Source organism: Coregonus clupeaformis, chromosome 13 (assembly GCF_020615455.1).
Source record: "Coregonus clupeaformis isolate EN_2021a chromosome 13, ASM2061545v1, whole genome shotgun sequence".
Classification (NCBI taxonomy): domain Eukaryota; kingdom Metazoa; phylum Chordata; class Actinopteri; order Salmoniformes; family Salmonidae; genus Coregonus; species Coregonus clupeaformis.
In genome coordinates, this window is record NC_059204.1 from 28,337,921 (window position 1) to 28,352,378 (window position 14,458).

General features: G+C 42.6%; 1 protein-coding gene and 1 long non-coding RNA gene across 4 annotated transcripts in view; both read left to right on the plus strand.

Moving 5' to 3' along the window:
• The first annotated feature begins 312 nt into the window (after positions 1–312).
• The window catches only part of LOC121579210 (septin-8-A), a 34,123-nt gene continuing 19,977 nt past the window's right edge, over positions 313–14,458 (plus strand). The window contains exons 1-4 of one of the 3 annotated variants that reach the window (XM_041893595.2): positions 313–680; positions 4,391–4,505; positions 4,964–5,159; positions 6,051–6,237. In XM_041893595.2, coding sequence (XP_041749529.1) covers positions 651–680; positions 4,391–4,505; positions 4,964–5,159; positions 6,051–6,237 — 528 coding nt within the window. In that variant the 5' untranslated portion in view covers positions 313–650. The remainder of the gene's footprint in view (positions 681–4,390; positions 4,506–4,963; positions 5,160–6,050; positions 6,238–14,458) is intronic. The other 2 variants (XM_041893596.2, XM_041893597.2) reach the window with 2 other exon arrangements.
• LOC121579211 lies at positions 7,876–10,597 on the plus strand. Its single transcript, XR_006002880.2, has 2 exons — positions 7,876–8,659; positions 9,151–10,597. It is a non-coding gene; the product is annotated as an uncharacterized LOC121579211 (long non-coding RNA).

The following is a 14,458-nucleotide window of genomic DNA, read 5'->3' on the forward strand; positions in this document are numbered from 1 at the left end:
TTTATTTTACATATCATATGCATAGAATGATGAACATTGATACAATTACTTGTTACAATATTTTAGGCAAAGGCGATAAAATGTTTCAAAAACAGTAGAAATACCAGGCTACACTGTTTCAAGACCTCAGACCTGGCTCACATCACTTTCCCTAAAGTAGTGTAGAATGCGAGGAATCGTTTTTAGGCGATATCTTTTTGAGTTCATGTCTCGATATTCATTAAAAGTTTGTAACTCAAGATAGGTTAATCGTTTTTAAAGTAGCCTAAACAAAACAAAACGTTGACTTTAAAAAGCCAGCTACAGCTCTGCAAACTACAAATCCCATGAGCGACCTGCGAGGTAATATAGTTAATCGATGGCTTTTCATATCATCAGCGCGTAAACGTCAATCATACAATATTGCATATTTTCTTAATCGGCAAAGATTATTTAATTACAACCGTTAGAACGTTCCATATTTTCAGCGCGCAGTCCTGTCCTTCTGTAGCTCCGAGGGCATTCCTAAGGCAAATGGGAGTTTCCAGGAAGTGGCCATATTGGAAGCACTACCAAGCTTGTTCCACTGTGTCAGCTAGCTTACAGAGAGAGTGAGACGAGGGCAGTTTTCTTTCGCCCAGCTCGGCAATAAAACACATACATTTCGCACCATGGCTGCTACGGACGTAGACATATTTTCTGTAAGTACACACGGACGTAGACATATTTTCTGTAAGTACATACTGATATAATGTTCCGCCTATGAGCATATCGTAATATGCAGCTATGTAAGGGACTTTGCAATTATTCCTGGAAGTGTGGACTATCAATAGGGATTCACGTTGGTTGGTCCTGATGGGGTTCTGCTCAGGACTTGGCTCATTAATTATTTGCGAGCTTCTGAATGAATAGGCCTACATATAGAGGCATATTGCTATTGCTGCGTTAATCATTAATACCGGCAGTATAATAATGTGCATTAGTGTAATTCCTCACACCAGCTGTTTATTGGTGCTCACATAGTCTACCACGGTATGGTACAGACAATTGTAGTTTTTCCAATTCTCCTGTGTCAAGCATTTAGCCTACCCCACACCCGCTACAATGTAGCAACATTGTTTTACTAATCATTGGTTGGTTTGATGTTTTACATGGTTCCTTTGAGAAACAAAGGTGTTGACATGTGGTTACATTGTAACTTCCTGTTTTAAGTAGTCAAAAATTATGCTTATAGGCTAACCAACATACTAATTCTTTCAACGTTGTGATGGAGATTTAACTGCCATTTACTCACAGCAAGTCTGCGTAGTAGACTGTTCAGTAATTCAATAAACTCAGAACATACCAATGTTGATGAGTTTTTCTTTCTCTTTATTTGTGTTAATCGTTTCAGAGCACTATTCAAATGATGACAGTAGATATTTGTCAGAATGCAACCCAAAAACTAAACCTGGCTTATGATTGCATGTATGATAGTAACAAAACAAAAAAGATGCCACAAGCATTTCTTGGTTAAACAAAAAGAAAATATAAAAGATCCAGTGTTAATTCACTTTTAGCCAATCCATATGGAGATTCCTTGAGTTGAATTGGACAGTAAGCACTACGTTTCTGGAATAAATAGATGAGGAGCCACTCCTTCAAATTGTCACAACGTTTGTTTTAGTGAAGGGAGATAATTCAATCTCGAGATAACACTGCCCAAATTGCAGATTGCATGCAGACCAGTACTCCCCAAAGGCTCCATTGTATTTCCCAGTAGCCAGTAGACAGTGATTACAGAATGAAATGATTGCTTAGGTTTTAGTAGGGAATGCACTGAAATTAGTGTGAGGAAACACTGTGGCATTCCCATTGACTATCCAAGTTTTAGGAGATGAAACACACAATTGAGGCAATGTTGTAGGCCTTTTTGCACGCAATACTTTGTTTAAAGGGCACTCTGTTCATTATGACTGGTTTTTAATAGGGAGGATGTCTGGTTAATTGCATCAATAGGTTGAACACAGTAGGGTGCACACAGCTATGTGAAACAATCAATGTGTCAAAACAATAAAAGGAGTTGTAGGGGTGTATGCACTCACTAACTGTAAATCTAAAAGGAGTTGTAGGGGTGTATGCACTCACTAACTGTAAATCTAAAAGGAGTTGTAGGGGTGTATGCACTCACTAACTGTAAATCTAAAAGGAGTTGTAGGGGTGTATGCACTCACTAACTGTAAATCGCTCTGGATAAGAGCGTCTGCTAAATGACTAAAATGTAAAAATGTATTCTACTATAGAGATCTATTTTAGCCTTGATTATGTAATGAATTGCCCTTAGTGGCTCTAGCATGTTTGATGCTTACTGACCCCTAAGAACATCAGATGTATCATGAGGCCTACATAATATGCATAAAATTAGAACCACGCACATTGCCTTGAGGTGGAAGGTATGCTTATGAGTTTTATTGCCACAATTTTCCTTGGAACTTAGTTAATTTGGCCTTACATTTTTAATAATGGCTTTATTGATGCATATGAGACAAGATTCATTGAAATGTGATGTACCACAAGTTGCTAGATTTTTGACATGAGACAATCTCGAAAGAAAATCTGCCGTTTGGAAAACCGGTACTGTTATTGTCTTGGAAATCCACTTTTTCTTTGACAGTCTTATATCCCAATGATGTTTCAAACACAGTCTCTGGAGAAAGATTGAGGACAGCTTCTTGTTGTTGCATCATATTTACCACACAACACAGGACAGCCTGGAGGCGGGGCTATCACATCCACTGTCGGAAAACATGGATTAGCTCAGGCTGTGTGTGTTGGGAGTCAATTATCTGTGTTGTCATGTGGAGGCTATTACTCCCCATCTGATGTTACGGCTACACGTGCACACCAATGAAAATGTGCTTTGTGACCCGTGTTATAATGCTCTCCATTTGGCTGTAACTAAATGTATTTTGTGACACCTACAGATTGGTATGCCTCTGTCTCGTAAAATGGCCTCTGCTGGCTCCTCTCTCCTCAGTCTTGTTTCTGTTTTTCCTGTTGGGCAGAGGCGTGTGATGGGAGAAAGATGGAGGAGTTGCTGCCAGACAGACAGACAGACAGCTCTGTGCATGAGTGTGTTTGATCAAAAGAAAATATAGACTTCTCTTCTGTCTCTTTCCTTGGATGCCTGGTGCCATGCAATGACTAAAATCTCAACCATCTACATATTTGTGTTAAGATTTCTCCATTAGACTCAGTGCCAGCAGCAGCAGTAGCAGTAGTAGTGTCTGGATGTGGCTGATGGGTTGTGTCGTGTATCAGTTCACTGAAGCAGAGAAACTATGCAGGTGGGGATCGAAATGAGTTTTTCAGGTCTACTCTACTGGAGGTCTCTCTGTCAGTCTGTCTGGTTCAAAGATTCAGGTTTTGCCCTTGTTTAAGTTCTTTGTAATTTGTGTAATGTATTGTCACAGATGAAGCAAGGCACTGTACAAAGTTTGCCATCGTTTACGCTCAGCTATTTCTCTGTGATCCAGTGATTCACATGGGAAGTGTGGTTTCCTTACCTGGGGACTTTTTTAAAACAGAGGCTCACTGAATGGCACCATCTAATTATTCTCATACTTTGCACTCCTATACTGACCTCTTTCCTTGACTATATAGCAAGGATGGATGCCTCTGCCTCAGCTTGTCTGACGTTCATGTTCATATCTGGGGAGTTTGTGTCCACGTCCGCAGGTCTGCATGATCCTTCAGATGACACTCTGGGGCAGGTTTTGTGTGTGCGTTCCCTTTGTGGCTCTGTCGATTCCAGTTGCACATAGGCCTGCCTGCCTGCACCGCTCAGCTCAGCTCTCAGGCAGTGTCCGGTGACATCAGCCCCCAAATATGCATCCCTAGTGGGAAAGGCTAAGCCAGACATGCTGGGAAGGACCCATTGATCTCAAGGTGCTCTCTCTGCTATCCATCTGAGATTAGCAAGATAAGGGACTACATTATTTCTTCCCTACAAATCACCCATAATTAGAGATGGGCTGTTCACATGAGAGTAGCAGGCTAACTTCCTTTGCGGGTCACTGATTTCTTTGGTATGACCTCAATTAATCAGAAGTAATTTGACTGTTGGAATCTCTAGTGCATCTCTGCTGCCTGTTCTCAGTGCAGAGATGCCACCTCCTGTTTTGAAGGATTATTCCACCAACTTCAGCTCCTCAGCCAGTTATGCTCATCTTGTAATTTAAGGCACATTATGATGAGCTACATGTCTGTAGAATGCATTATAAGAACATTATAAAAAAAATTGAATGTGGTAGTGGTATTCCATAATCCTTAACTTCTCGATTCACAGTACTACATTTCCTCAGTGCTTTTCCCCTCGCGTATCTCCAGTCTTGCCGTCGTTGTTGATTTGTTTAATCTTGTATTTTTTCAGAATGAAGAAAAGCGTAACCTCAGTTTGGGCGGCCATGTTGGTTTTGACAGCCTTCCCGATCAGCTGGTCAGTAAATCGGTGACACAGGGTTTCTGCTTCAACATCCTCTGTGTAGGTGAGTATCAATCCACATAATAATAATAATAATATGCCATTTAGCAGATGCTTTTATCCAAAGCGACTTACAGTCATGCGTGCATACATTTTTGTGTATGGGTGGTCCCGGGGATCGAACCCACTACCCTGGCGTTACAAGCGCCGTGCTCTACCAGCTGAGCTACAGAGGACATGGTAGTACACTAACAGTAACACTGTGTGTCTTAGGGTCTGCATCCCAAATGACACCCTATTTCCTGTATAGCGCGCTACTTTTGACTAGGGCCTATAGGGCACTGGTTAAAGATAGTGCACTATATAGGGGATAGGGTGCCATTTGATATGCAGCCAGGGTTGTTTCTGCCCTTGGCATGAAAGAGAACAAATGACTGTGCTGCTGTGAAGAGGCTGGGCTCAGAATGCCCCTCCTGAGAGTTACTGAGACCTAACAGCAGTTTTCTCTCTCATGGTTCCTAGGGGAAACGGGTATTGGCAAGTCGACGTTAATGAATACGCTTTTTAACACAATGTTTGAGAACGAGGAGGCCAGCCACTACCAGAATGGCGTGTGTATGCGGCCCAGAACATACGACCTCCAGGAGAGCAACGTCCACCTCAAGCTGACTATCGTGGACACCGTGGGGTTCGGGGACCAGATCAACAAAGAGGAGAGGTAAGCAGCTGATGCTGAGAATCATATATTCAGCTGATCAGTAGTTGAAGCATTGAGTCTCTTTATCCTGTTCATGCTCTCACAGTGTGTGATAACATGCCATCTTTTGGAGTAAATTGCTTACGTTGCCTGGAATTTAGACAAGACGAGCACAGTCAAACTAATGTCATTTTGAGGACTTCATCTCCCCCCTGAATGGAGGGGGTGTAGAATGATGAGGAGGAAATTCTTGGTTTGAACTACAGCTTTGGGACTGAGTGTTTGTGTGTCCTCTGCAGCGAGAGGGCTCACACGCCCCCTGAATGATACAGTGGGAGGAACAGGCCGTAACTCATCGTGTTTGGGAAAATACTGCTGCAACGATGCATCCCAAACAGCCTTTTAAAGGTCATCAGTGATGCATTCTGGGAAAATAGCTCAGCTATGTAAAGAGGGAAAGGTTAAACATTGTACATATGTTCTTGGCAAGCCTCCATATCACTTACCTGCCCTCCAAGCTACAGTATAATGATGGACACAATGATGGCTAATACTTTAAGTTCTTGATTTCACCAGATTTCCAGGGTTGATTTAATTTCCAAGGTTTAACAGTGACTTTCTATGTGATTTATTGTCTCACTTCATCTGTAGAATGCTAGACTAAACACACTGGCATATTAAATGTTCACCTCTGTGACCTTAAATATTTACAATTTGTGATGCTTGATAGTCTAAAGGTCAGATTAACCTGAGTAGATGCAGGTTATTTCTGTACACATACAGACATCTGATATCCCCACTGGCAACTTTGAAAGAAACAAAGAAAGAACATTAAATAGTGGGACCAAATGTCTAACTTCTAAATTAAACCAATAACCACTTAGTAAAACTACATTTATTTTCCTTTTGCAGTTATAAACCGATAGTGGACTATATCGACACACAGTTTGAAAACTACCTCCAGGAAGAGCTGAAAATCAAGCGCTCCCTCTTCAACTACCACGACGGGAGGATCCACATCTGTCTGTACTTCATCTCTCCCACGGGGCATTCGCTGAAATCTTTGGATTTAGTTACCATGAAGAAACTGGACAGCAAGGTAAAGGATCACTACCACTAGTGCCTTGTGGGCAAAAAACATACACCATCCTATTGGCTCTTCATGTTGGGGTGGGGACCCACAATGTCCTTGAAAAGGAAGCAGCTGACAGACATTCCAGACCTAATTTTATTGGATAGGATTTCAGGAGGTTCATATCGTTCCCTAATGTATTTGGCAGACTGCTTAAGCAAGTATGTTTGATGTTGTAACTTGTTATGTCTATGAAGATCATTGTTTTTCGTGTGAGTAACTGAGTATTGGGCAGCATATCCATAGTTTAGGATAATTGTAATTTAATTTAGCTTTTTAATCGTTAAAATAGGCCTACCATTTATTTTTTCCAAAAATGTACACTCAAGTAATCTAATACTAACGTCTGTTCGGATATTCGATTAATCGATTAACCGTGCCCATCCCTAAAATTGACTGCAGCCTATTGGAAACACATGAATGATCATTGCCTCAATTAGTGAACTGGTGGAATGAATCTCGTCACTATTGCAGTTGAAGCATGAACGAGGCTGAGGGAGAGAGAATGTCGCGTCTAGTTACTAGTGCAGTCAGTTTTATTGACCCCAAAGAGGGCGGGTGAAATCTGTGAAATACTCAGGCTGAGACAGACCTGTCACAGCACTTGACAAACCTGACAATACATCCAGTACTCCTATTACGACCCTACCGAGCTCACATATCAGACCAGTTGTATGGCCTATAGAGTTGTTCTAGGAATGGTGGAGAGGAAATGCCAGGCTTGTTTGTGTATAGAAATGCGATGACTCATATCAAACAGATTGTATGGGTATGATAGGGTTGGGCGGTATCCAGATTTTCACACCGTCATATGCATACACACTGAGTGTACAAAACATTAAGGACACCTGCTCTTTCCATGACATAGACTGACCAGGTGAATCCAGGTGAAAGCTATGATCCCTTATTGATGTCACTTATTAAATCCACTTCAATCCATGTAGATGAAGGGGAGGAGACAGGTTATAGAAGGATTTGTAAGCCTTGAGATAATTGAGACATGAATTGTGTATGTGTGCCATTCAGAGGGTGAATGGGCAAGACGAAACATATAAGTGCCTTTGAACGGGGGATGGTAGTAGGTGCCAGGCGCCCCAGTTTGACGGTGTCAAGAACTGCAACGCTGCTGTGTTTTTTACACTCAACAGTTTCCCGTGTGTGTCAAGAATGGTCCACCACCCAATGGACATCCAGCCAACTTGACACAACTGTGGGAAGCATTGGAGTCAAATTGGGCCAACATCCCCTGTAGCTCAGTTGGTAGAGCATGGCGCTTGCAACGCCAGGGTTGTGGGTTCGTTTCCCACGGGGGGCCAGAATGAAAATGTATGCACTCACTCTGGATAAGAGCATCTGCTAAATGACTAAAATGTAAATGTAATGAACGCTTTCGACACCTTGTAGAGTCAATGCCCTGACGAATTGAGGCTGTTCTGAGGGCAAAAGGTAGGGAATGAAACTCAATATTAGGTGTTCTTAATGTTTTATTCACTCAGTGTATAAATAAATAAAATATTACATTTTTTACATACAAAACAATTTAGGAAACGGGGATCTTGATCCAGGAGTGGATTGAATGTCTCTGCTGTAACCAATAAGCTTGATCTTTAAATCTAGCCACTTAGCTAGCAAGTTAGCAAACCAAATAAATGTATTTGACACATCTTAGATTTCTTATACTTATAAGCAGTATAGTCTCGCGTTGTCATACTTCCAAAATCACGTTGTTGTCACGCCTCCCTTGGAGGTCTGGAGAATTTAGCATTGCAAAAACGTTTTGAATTGAATGTTACATTTCAAGAACCCTCCCCCCACACGCCCGTTGAAGTTATGTTCGTCACTGTTTTCCGACCGGGTAGGACACATTTTGTATGAAGTTGTTCCGTATGCTAGTTAGTTTTCAACATTGGAGAAAATATAAGAAAATATGGAGGAAAATGTGTATTCTGTTTATTCAGAAGTGTGCTCTAAACACAAAATCGAGTCGATGAAGGCATTACAACTCCTCAGCTTGAACAATCTACAAAAGAAAATATATATTTTGGTGTGTCTACCTACAGGCAATGGTACAAGTTTAGTGTATCAAGTGTGGCCGACAGGCTGCGATTTATTGAAATTGAAAGTGGAGAAATCGATGGTAATAGTAGTTTCTCCTCTGATGTCACTGATCGAGGATCAGGTTCGTGTTCTGAACTCTCAAGGAATCCGTTTACACGGGTCAAAGAGGGAAGGAGTGACGAGAAAATTCCCAAGGGTGAATACACGATTGTCTTCGGGACTCCTGAAACTTTTGTTGGCTCAGAGAAATGCCATGCCTACTTCAAACGTCATTGATCCGCGAGCATCTCATTGGAATGGCTGTCGAAGAGGTCCACACTGTGGTTCAATGGTGAGTTATTTGTGTGGAACTAAAATGTGTTTTGAGCATCTTTTTGGCTAAGTTGACTAAAACTGTCTGATAGATATCGGGAGAGAGAGGAGGGGGGAGACAGGGGTGATGGTGGTACAGCTATGTGGGGAGAAGGTGGATGTGGCTGCGGCTATGTGGGGTGGGGGATATGCCATGGGTTTTTATTGCCATGTGGTCTATGTGTGTACATGTTAATTGCCCTTATATGATTTGATATGCCCTGGATTATTTGACTTGTAAAACTACTGTCTCATGCGTGAAACCTGCTAATTATTTGATCTGTTGTGTTTCTGTGCGTTTTAGTATAGATCACTATAGAAAAATGTTGGACCTTCTCTTAAAATGACACTCCTTTAAATGAACATGAAGGCCACACTCTACCTTCAACATGACAATGTTGTCATTGAAGCAGTATTATTTAGTCCTTTATTTTGACAACTAATGCATATTGTCTTGTTTTTCCTATAAAGGGGTAAGGCACAGGGGAAGGAGGCTGCTTTTCGGAAGTGGTGGAGAATGGTTGGCGAGATGCGGTCACTCCTACCAGTTCCTGTATTGGCCGTCACAGCTACAGTTTCCAAGGCTACAAGGAAGAGCATAATGAAGCAGCTGGGCATGCAGCAATGTGTTGAGGTGGTGAAAAGTCCTGACACTGACAACATCAGACAGGCACTGAAGAAAGAAGGTGTCGTCTGACCCTGTAGAGAAGTTTTCATGGTTGCTCACAAGAGTTGGAGTCAAAGGGGCCTGAGATCCCAAGGACTGTCATATACTGTTACTGTCCTGCTTTTCAGCATTTCCTTGGAGAAATCTGTGCATCCAGCAGGAGCAGAGGACACACAGGAAAACAGGCTTTTTGACATTTACCACTCGGAACTGCACATCATCGCAGCCTTGAAAGATGAGTCATCTAATCTCAGAGTTCTGATGGCTACTTCAGCATTAGGAATGGGGGTAGACTTTAAGGGTGTCCATCATGTAGTCAGCTATGGACCACCTCAAGACCTTGAGTCCTACATGCAGGCGTATGGAAGAGCAGGGAGGGACGGCACAAACTCACATTCACTTATCCTGCACCGTGGAAGACAGCTTGTTGATGAGACTGTATGTGTCAAACAGTACCAGCTGCAGGCGGGTGAAACTGTTACAGCTCTTTGATGATGAGGTCACGCAACCAATATCACCCAAACATGACTGCTGTGACAACTGTGCTACCTCAAGCAACTGCAAGGACGTATGTGAGGGAAATTCAAGTCCTTTGGAGGCATGCAGGACAACAACTACAACCAAGACACAGGCTGGTCAGTGAAGAGCATGGGCAATACCTGAGAGAGAAATCACATGACCTTGCACTTGAGATGGCACACACAGGTGTTTCATGGGAGTCTCTGTTTATTACTCCTCAGCCAGTGAGGGTAACCCTGACAAAATCATCGACAACAGTCTGAGCGCAATTCCCTTATTTTTTCCTCAATTCAGAAAAGTAAGTCTGCTCTGCCCATGCTCTGTATATCATCACTGAGGTTTTTGGGGATGATGAACACCTTGAGTGATGATTATAATGACGATTTAGTGTTGGGAGGAACTTGGGGCTTTTGCAAAAATGTCTGTGTATACATCAGTCCTTTTAGATGTGATGTTGATAAATACTGTATGTATTGTCTCATCTGCTTAAAATACTTATGGTATGTAGTCTAGGATATTATTGTTGTGGAAACAGAGTAGAATGTATGCCATACACACACACAGTAAATGAATAATTTATCTTAAATATTTGTTCTAATACTCATTTTCAGTTGGACCCTATCTAAAGTGTAGAGTGGGCCCAGATGTGACCTGTCACCCATAGCATTTTTGAATCTTTCACTTTTCTCCTTCACTTGACTTCAATAAATAATCAAGATTTGGAAACATCAATGCTCAGTGGATTGTGACTTTATTGTAAATGAACTTGTAGTTGCCTTTTTTTGGATGAAATAAGTAACAACTTTCAAAGTAGAAAAAGTGTGGACGTTCCTCCCAGTGTTGGCCCAGAGAACTGGGAAAAGGCTAGGCTATAGCAGTTGTGTACACATCACAGCCCATAAAACGTATTCCTATATACAGTTTTTCAGACAGGAACAACAGGAAGAATGTTAACGGTACATAACATTGTAAGTAGAAGTAATTATACAAATGATTAAAAAAGGTACATGGAATATTTTCAGTTATAGTAATTACACAAATAAATACAACAAAGAATGTAACGTTATAAAAGTAAATGCACGTTTTGTGCATCTACGTTGTCATTGGTTACACTACTACGTCTTCTTTCCTCTTTCTTACATTACTTCTCTAACTTTGGCATTTAAGATAACAATTTCCATCCTAGGGTTTGTGCCACTGTCTGCGATCCAAACGAGCAGATGGTTTATTCTTCTCACAGTGTAAGTTCAGTTTGTGGTAGCTGATCCACAACACTAGTTCCTCATAGTCCGATTTGTGGTGTTAGCAGTTCTTGCATCAAATACTTTGGTATTGCTCTAGGCTGATTACCTTGAAGACGCATATAAATTATTTCCAAAGGACCTCTTACAGTGAGGGAAAAAAGTATTTGATCCCCTGCTGATTTTGTATGTTTGCCCACTGACAAAGAAATGATCAGTCTATAATTTTAATGGTAGGTTTATTTGAACAGTGAGAGACAGAATAACAACAACAAAATTCAGAAAAACGCATGTTATAAATTGATTTGCATTTTAATGAGGGAAATAAGTATTTGACCCCCTCTCAATCAGAAAGATTTCTGGCTCCCAGGTGTCTTTTATACAGGTAACGAGCTGAGATTAGGAGCACACTCTTAAAGGGAGTGCTCCTAATCTCAGTTTGTTACCTGTATAAAAGACACCTGTCCACAGAAGCAATCAGTCAATCAGATTCCAAACTCCCCACCATGGCCAAGACCAAAGAGCTCTCCAAGGATGTCAGGGACAAGATTGTAGACCTACACAAGGCTGGAATGGGCTACAAGACCATCGCCAAGCAGCTTGGTGAGAAGGTGACAACAGTTGGTGCAATTATTCGCATATGGAAGAAACACAAAACAACTGTCAATCTTCCTCGGCCTGGGGCTCCATGCAAGATCTCACCTCGTGGAGTTGCAATGATCATGAGAACGGTGAGGAATCAGCCCAGAACTACAGGGGAGGATCTTGTCAATGATCTCAAGGCAGCTGGGACCATAGTCACCAAGAAAACAATTGGTAACACACTACGCCATGAAGGACTGAAATCCTGCAGCGCCCGCAAGGTCCTCCTGCTCAAGAAAGCATATATACAGGGCCGTCTGAAGTTTGCCAATGAACATCTGAATGATTCAGAGGAGAACTGGGTGAAAGTGTTGTGGTCAGATGAGACCAAAATCGAGCTCTTTGCCATCAACTCAACTCGCTGTGTTTGGAGGAGGAGGAATGCTGCCTATGACCCCAAGAACACCATCCCCACCGACAAACATGGAGGTGGAAACATTATGCTTTGGGGGTGTTTTTCTGCTAAGGGGACAGGACAACTTCACCGCATCAAAGGGACGATGGACGGGGCCATGTACCGTCAAATCTTGGGTGAGAACCTCCTTCCCTCAGCCAGGGCATTGAAAATGGGTCGTGGATGGGTATTCCAGAATGACAATGACCCAAAACACACGGCCAAGGCAACAAAGGAGTGGCTCAAGAAGAAGCATATTAAGGTCCTGAAGTGGCCTAGCCAGTCTCCAGACCTTAATCCCATAGAAAATCTGTGGAGGGAGCTGAAGGTTCGAGTTGCCAAACGTCAGCCTCGAAACCTTAATGACTTGGAGAAGATCTGCAAAGAGGAGTGGGACAAAATCCCTCCTGAGATGTGTGCAAACCTGGTGGCCAACTACAAGAAACGTCTGACCTCTGTGATTGCCAACAAGGGTTTTGCCACCAAGTACTAAGTCATGTTTTGCAGAGGGGTCAAATACTTATTTCCCTGATTTAAAATGCAAATCAATTCATAACATTTTTGACATGCGTTTTTCTGGATTTGTTTGTTGTTATTCTGTCTCTCACTGTTCAAATAAACCTACCATTAAAATTATAGACTGACTTTGTCAGTGGGTAAACGTACAAAAGCAGCAGGGGATCAAATACTTTTTTCCCTCACTGTAAGTATCTGTGACTTTGTACCATCCTTGACATTGGACAATTCCTTCGACCTCATGGCTTGGTTTTTGCCCTTACATGCGCTGTCAACTGTGGGACCTTAAATAGACATGTGTGTGCCTTTCCAAATCATGCCCAATCAGTTGAGTTTACCACGGGTGGACGCCAATCAAGTTGTAGAAACATCTCATTGATGATCAATGGAAACAGGATGCACCTGAGCTAATTTTTGAGTCTCATAGCAAAGGGTCTGAATACTTATGTAAATAAGGTGTTTCCTTTTTATATATATATATATATATATATATATATTTGCAAACATTTCTAAAAACCAGTTTTTGCTTTGTCATTATGGGGTATTTTGTGTAGATTGGTGAGAAAGAAAATGGTATTTAATCCATTTTAGAATAAGGCTGTAACGTAACAAAATGTGGAAAAAGTCAAGGGGTCTGAATACATTCCGAATGCACTGTATAGAAGTTTGGAACCACCAAGACTCTTCCTAGAGCTGGCCGCCTGGCCAAACTGAGCAAACGGGGGAGAAGGGCCTTGGTCAGGGAGGTGACCAAGAACCCGATGGTCACTCTGACAAAGTTCCTCTGTGGAGATGGAGAACCTTCCAGAAGGACAACCATCTCTGCAGCACTCCACCAATCAGGCCTTTATGGTAAAGTGGCCAGACGGAAGCCACTCTTCAGTAAAAGGCATATGACAGCCCGCTTGGAGTTTGCCAAAAGGCACCTAAAGGACTCTCACACCATGAGAAACAAGATGCTCTGGTCTGAATGCCAAGCGTCACGTCTGGAGGAAACCTGACACCATCCCTACGGTGAAGCATGGTGGTGCCAGCATCATGCTGTGGGGATGTTTTTCAGCGTCAGGGACTGGGAGACTAGTCAGGATCGAGGGAAAGATGAACGGAGCAAAGTACAGAGAGATCCTTGATGAAAACCTGCTCCAGAGCGGGGGTGAAGGTTCACCTTCCAACAGGACAATGACCTTAAGCACACAGCCAAGACAATGCGCTCCCGAGTGGCGCAGTGGTCTAAGGCACTGCATCACAGTGCTAGCTGTGCCACTAGAGAGCCTGGTTCGAATCCAGGCTCTGTCGTAGCCGGCCGCGACTGGGAGACCCATGGGGCGGCGCACAATTGTCCCAGCGTCGTCCAGGGTAGGGGAGGGAATGGCTGGCAGGGATGTAGCTCAGTTGGTAGAGCATGGCGTTTGCAACGCCAGGGTTGTGGGTTCGATTCTGGATAAGAGCGGCTGCTAAATGACAAAAAAATAAAATAAATGCAGGAGTGGCTTCGGGACAAGTCTCTGAATGTCCTTGAGTGGCCCAGCCAGAACCCGGACATGAACCCGATCAAACATCTCTGGAGAGACCTGAAAATAGCTGTGCAGCGACGCTCTCCACCCATCAGACAAGATAATCTTGTTTCTCATGGTGTGAGAGTCCTTTAGGTGCCTTTTGGCAAGAATGGGAGAAACTCCCCAAATACAGGTGTGCCAAGCTCGTAGCGCCATACCCAAGAAGACTCAAGGCTGTAATTGCTGCCAAAGGTGCTTCAACAAAGTACTGAGGAAAGGGTCTGAATACTTAGTGCCTTGCAAA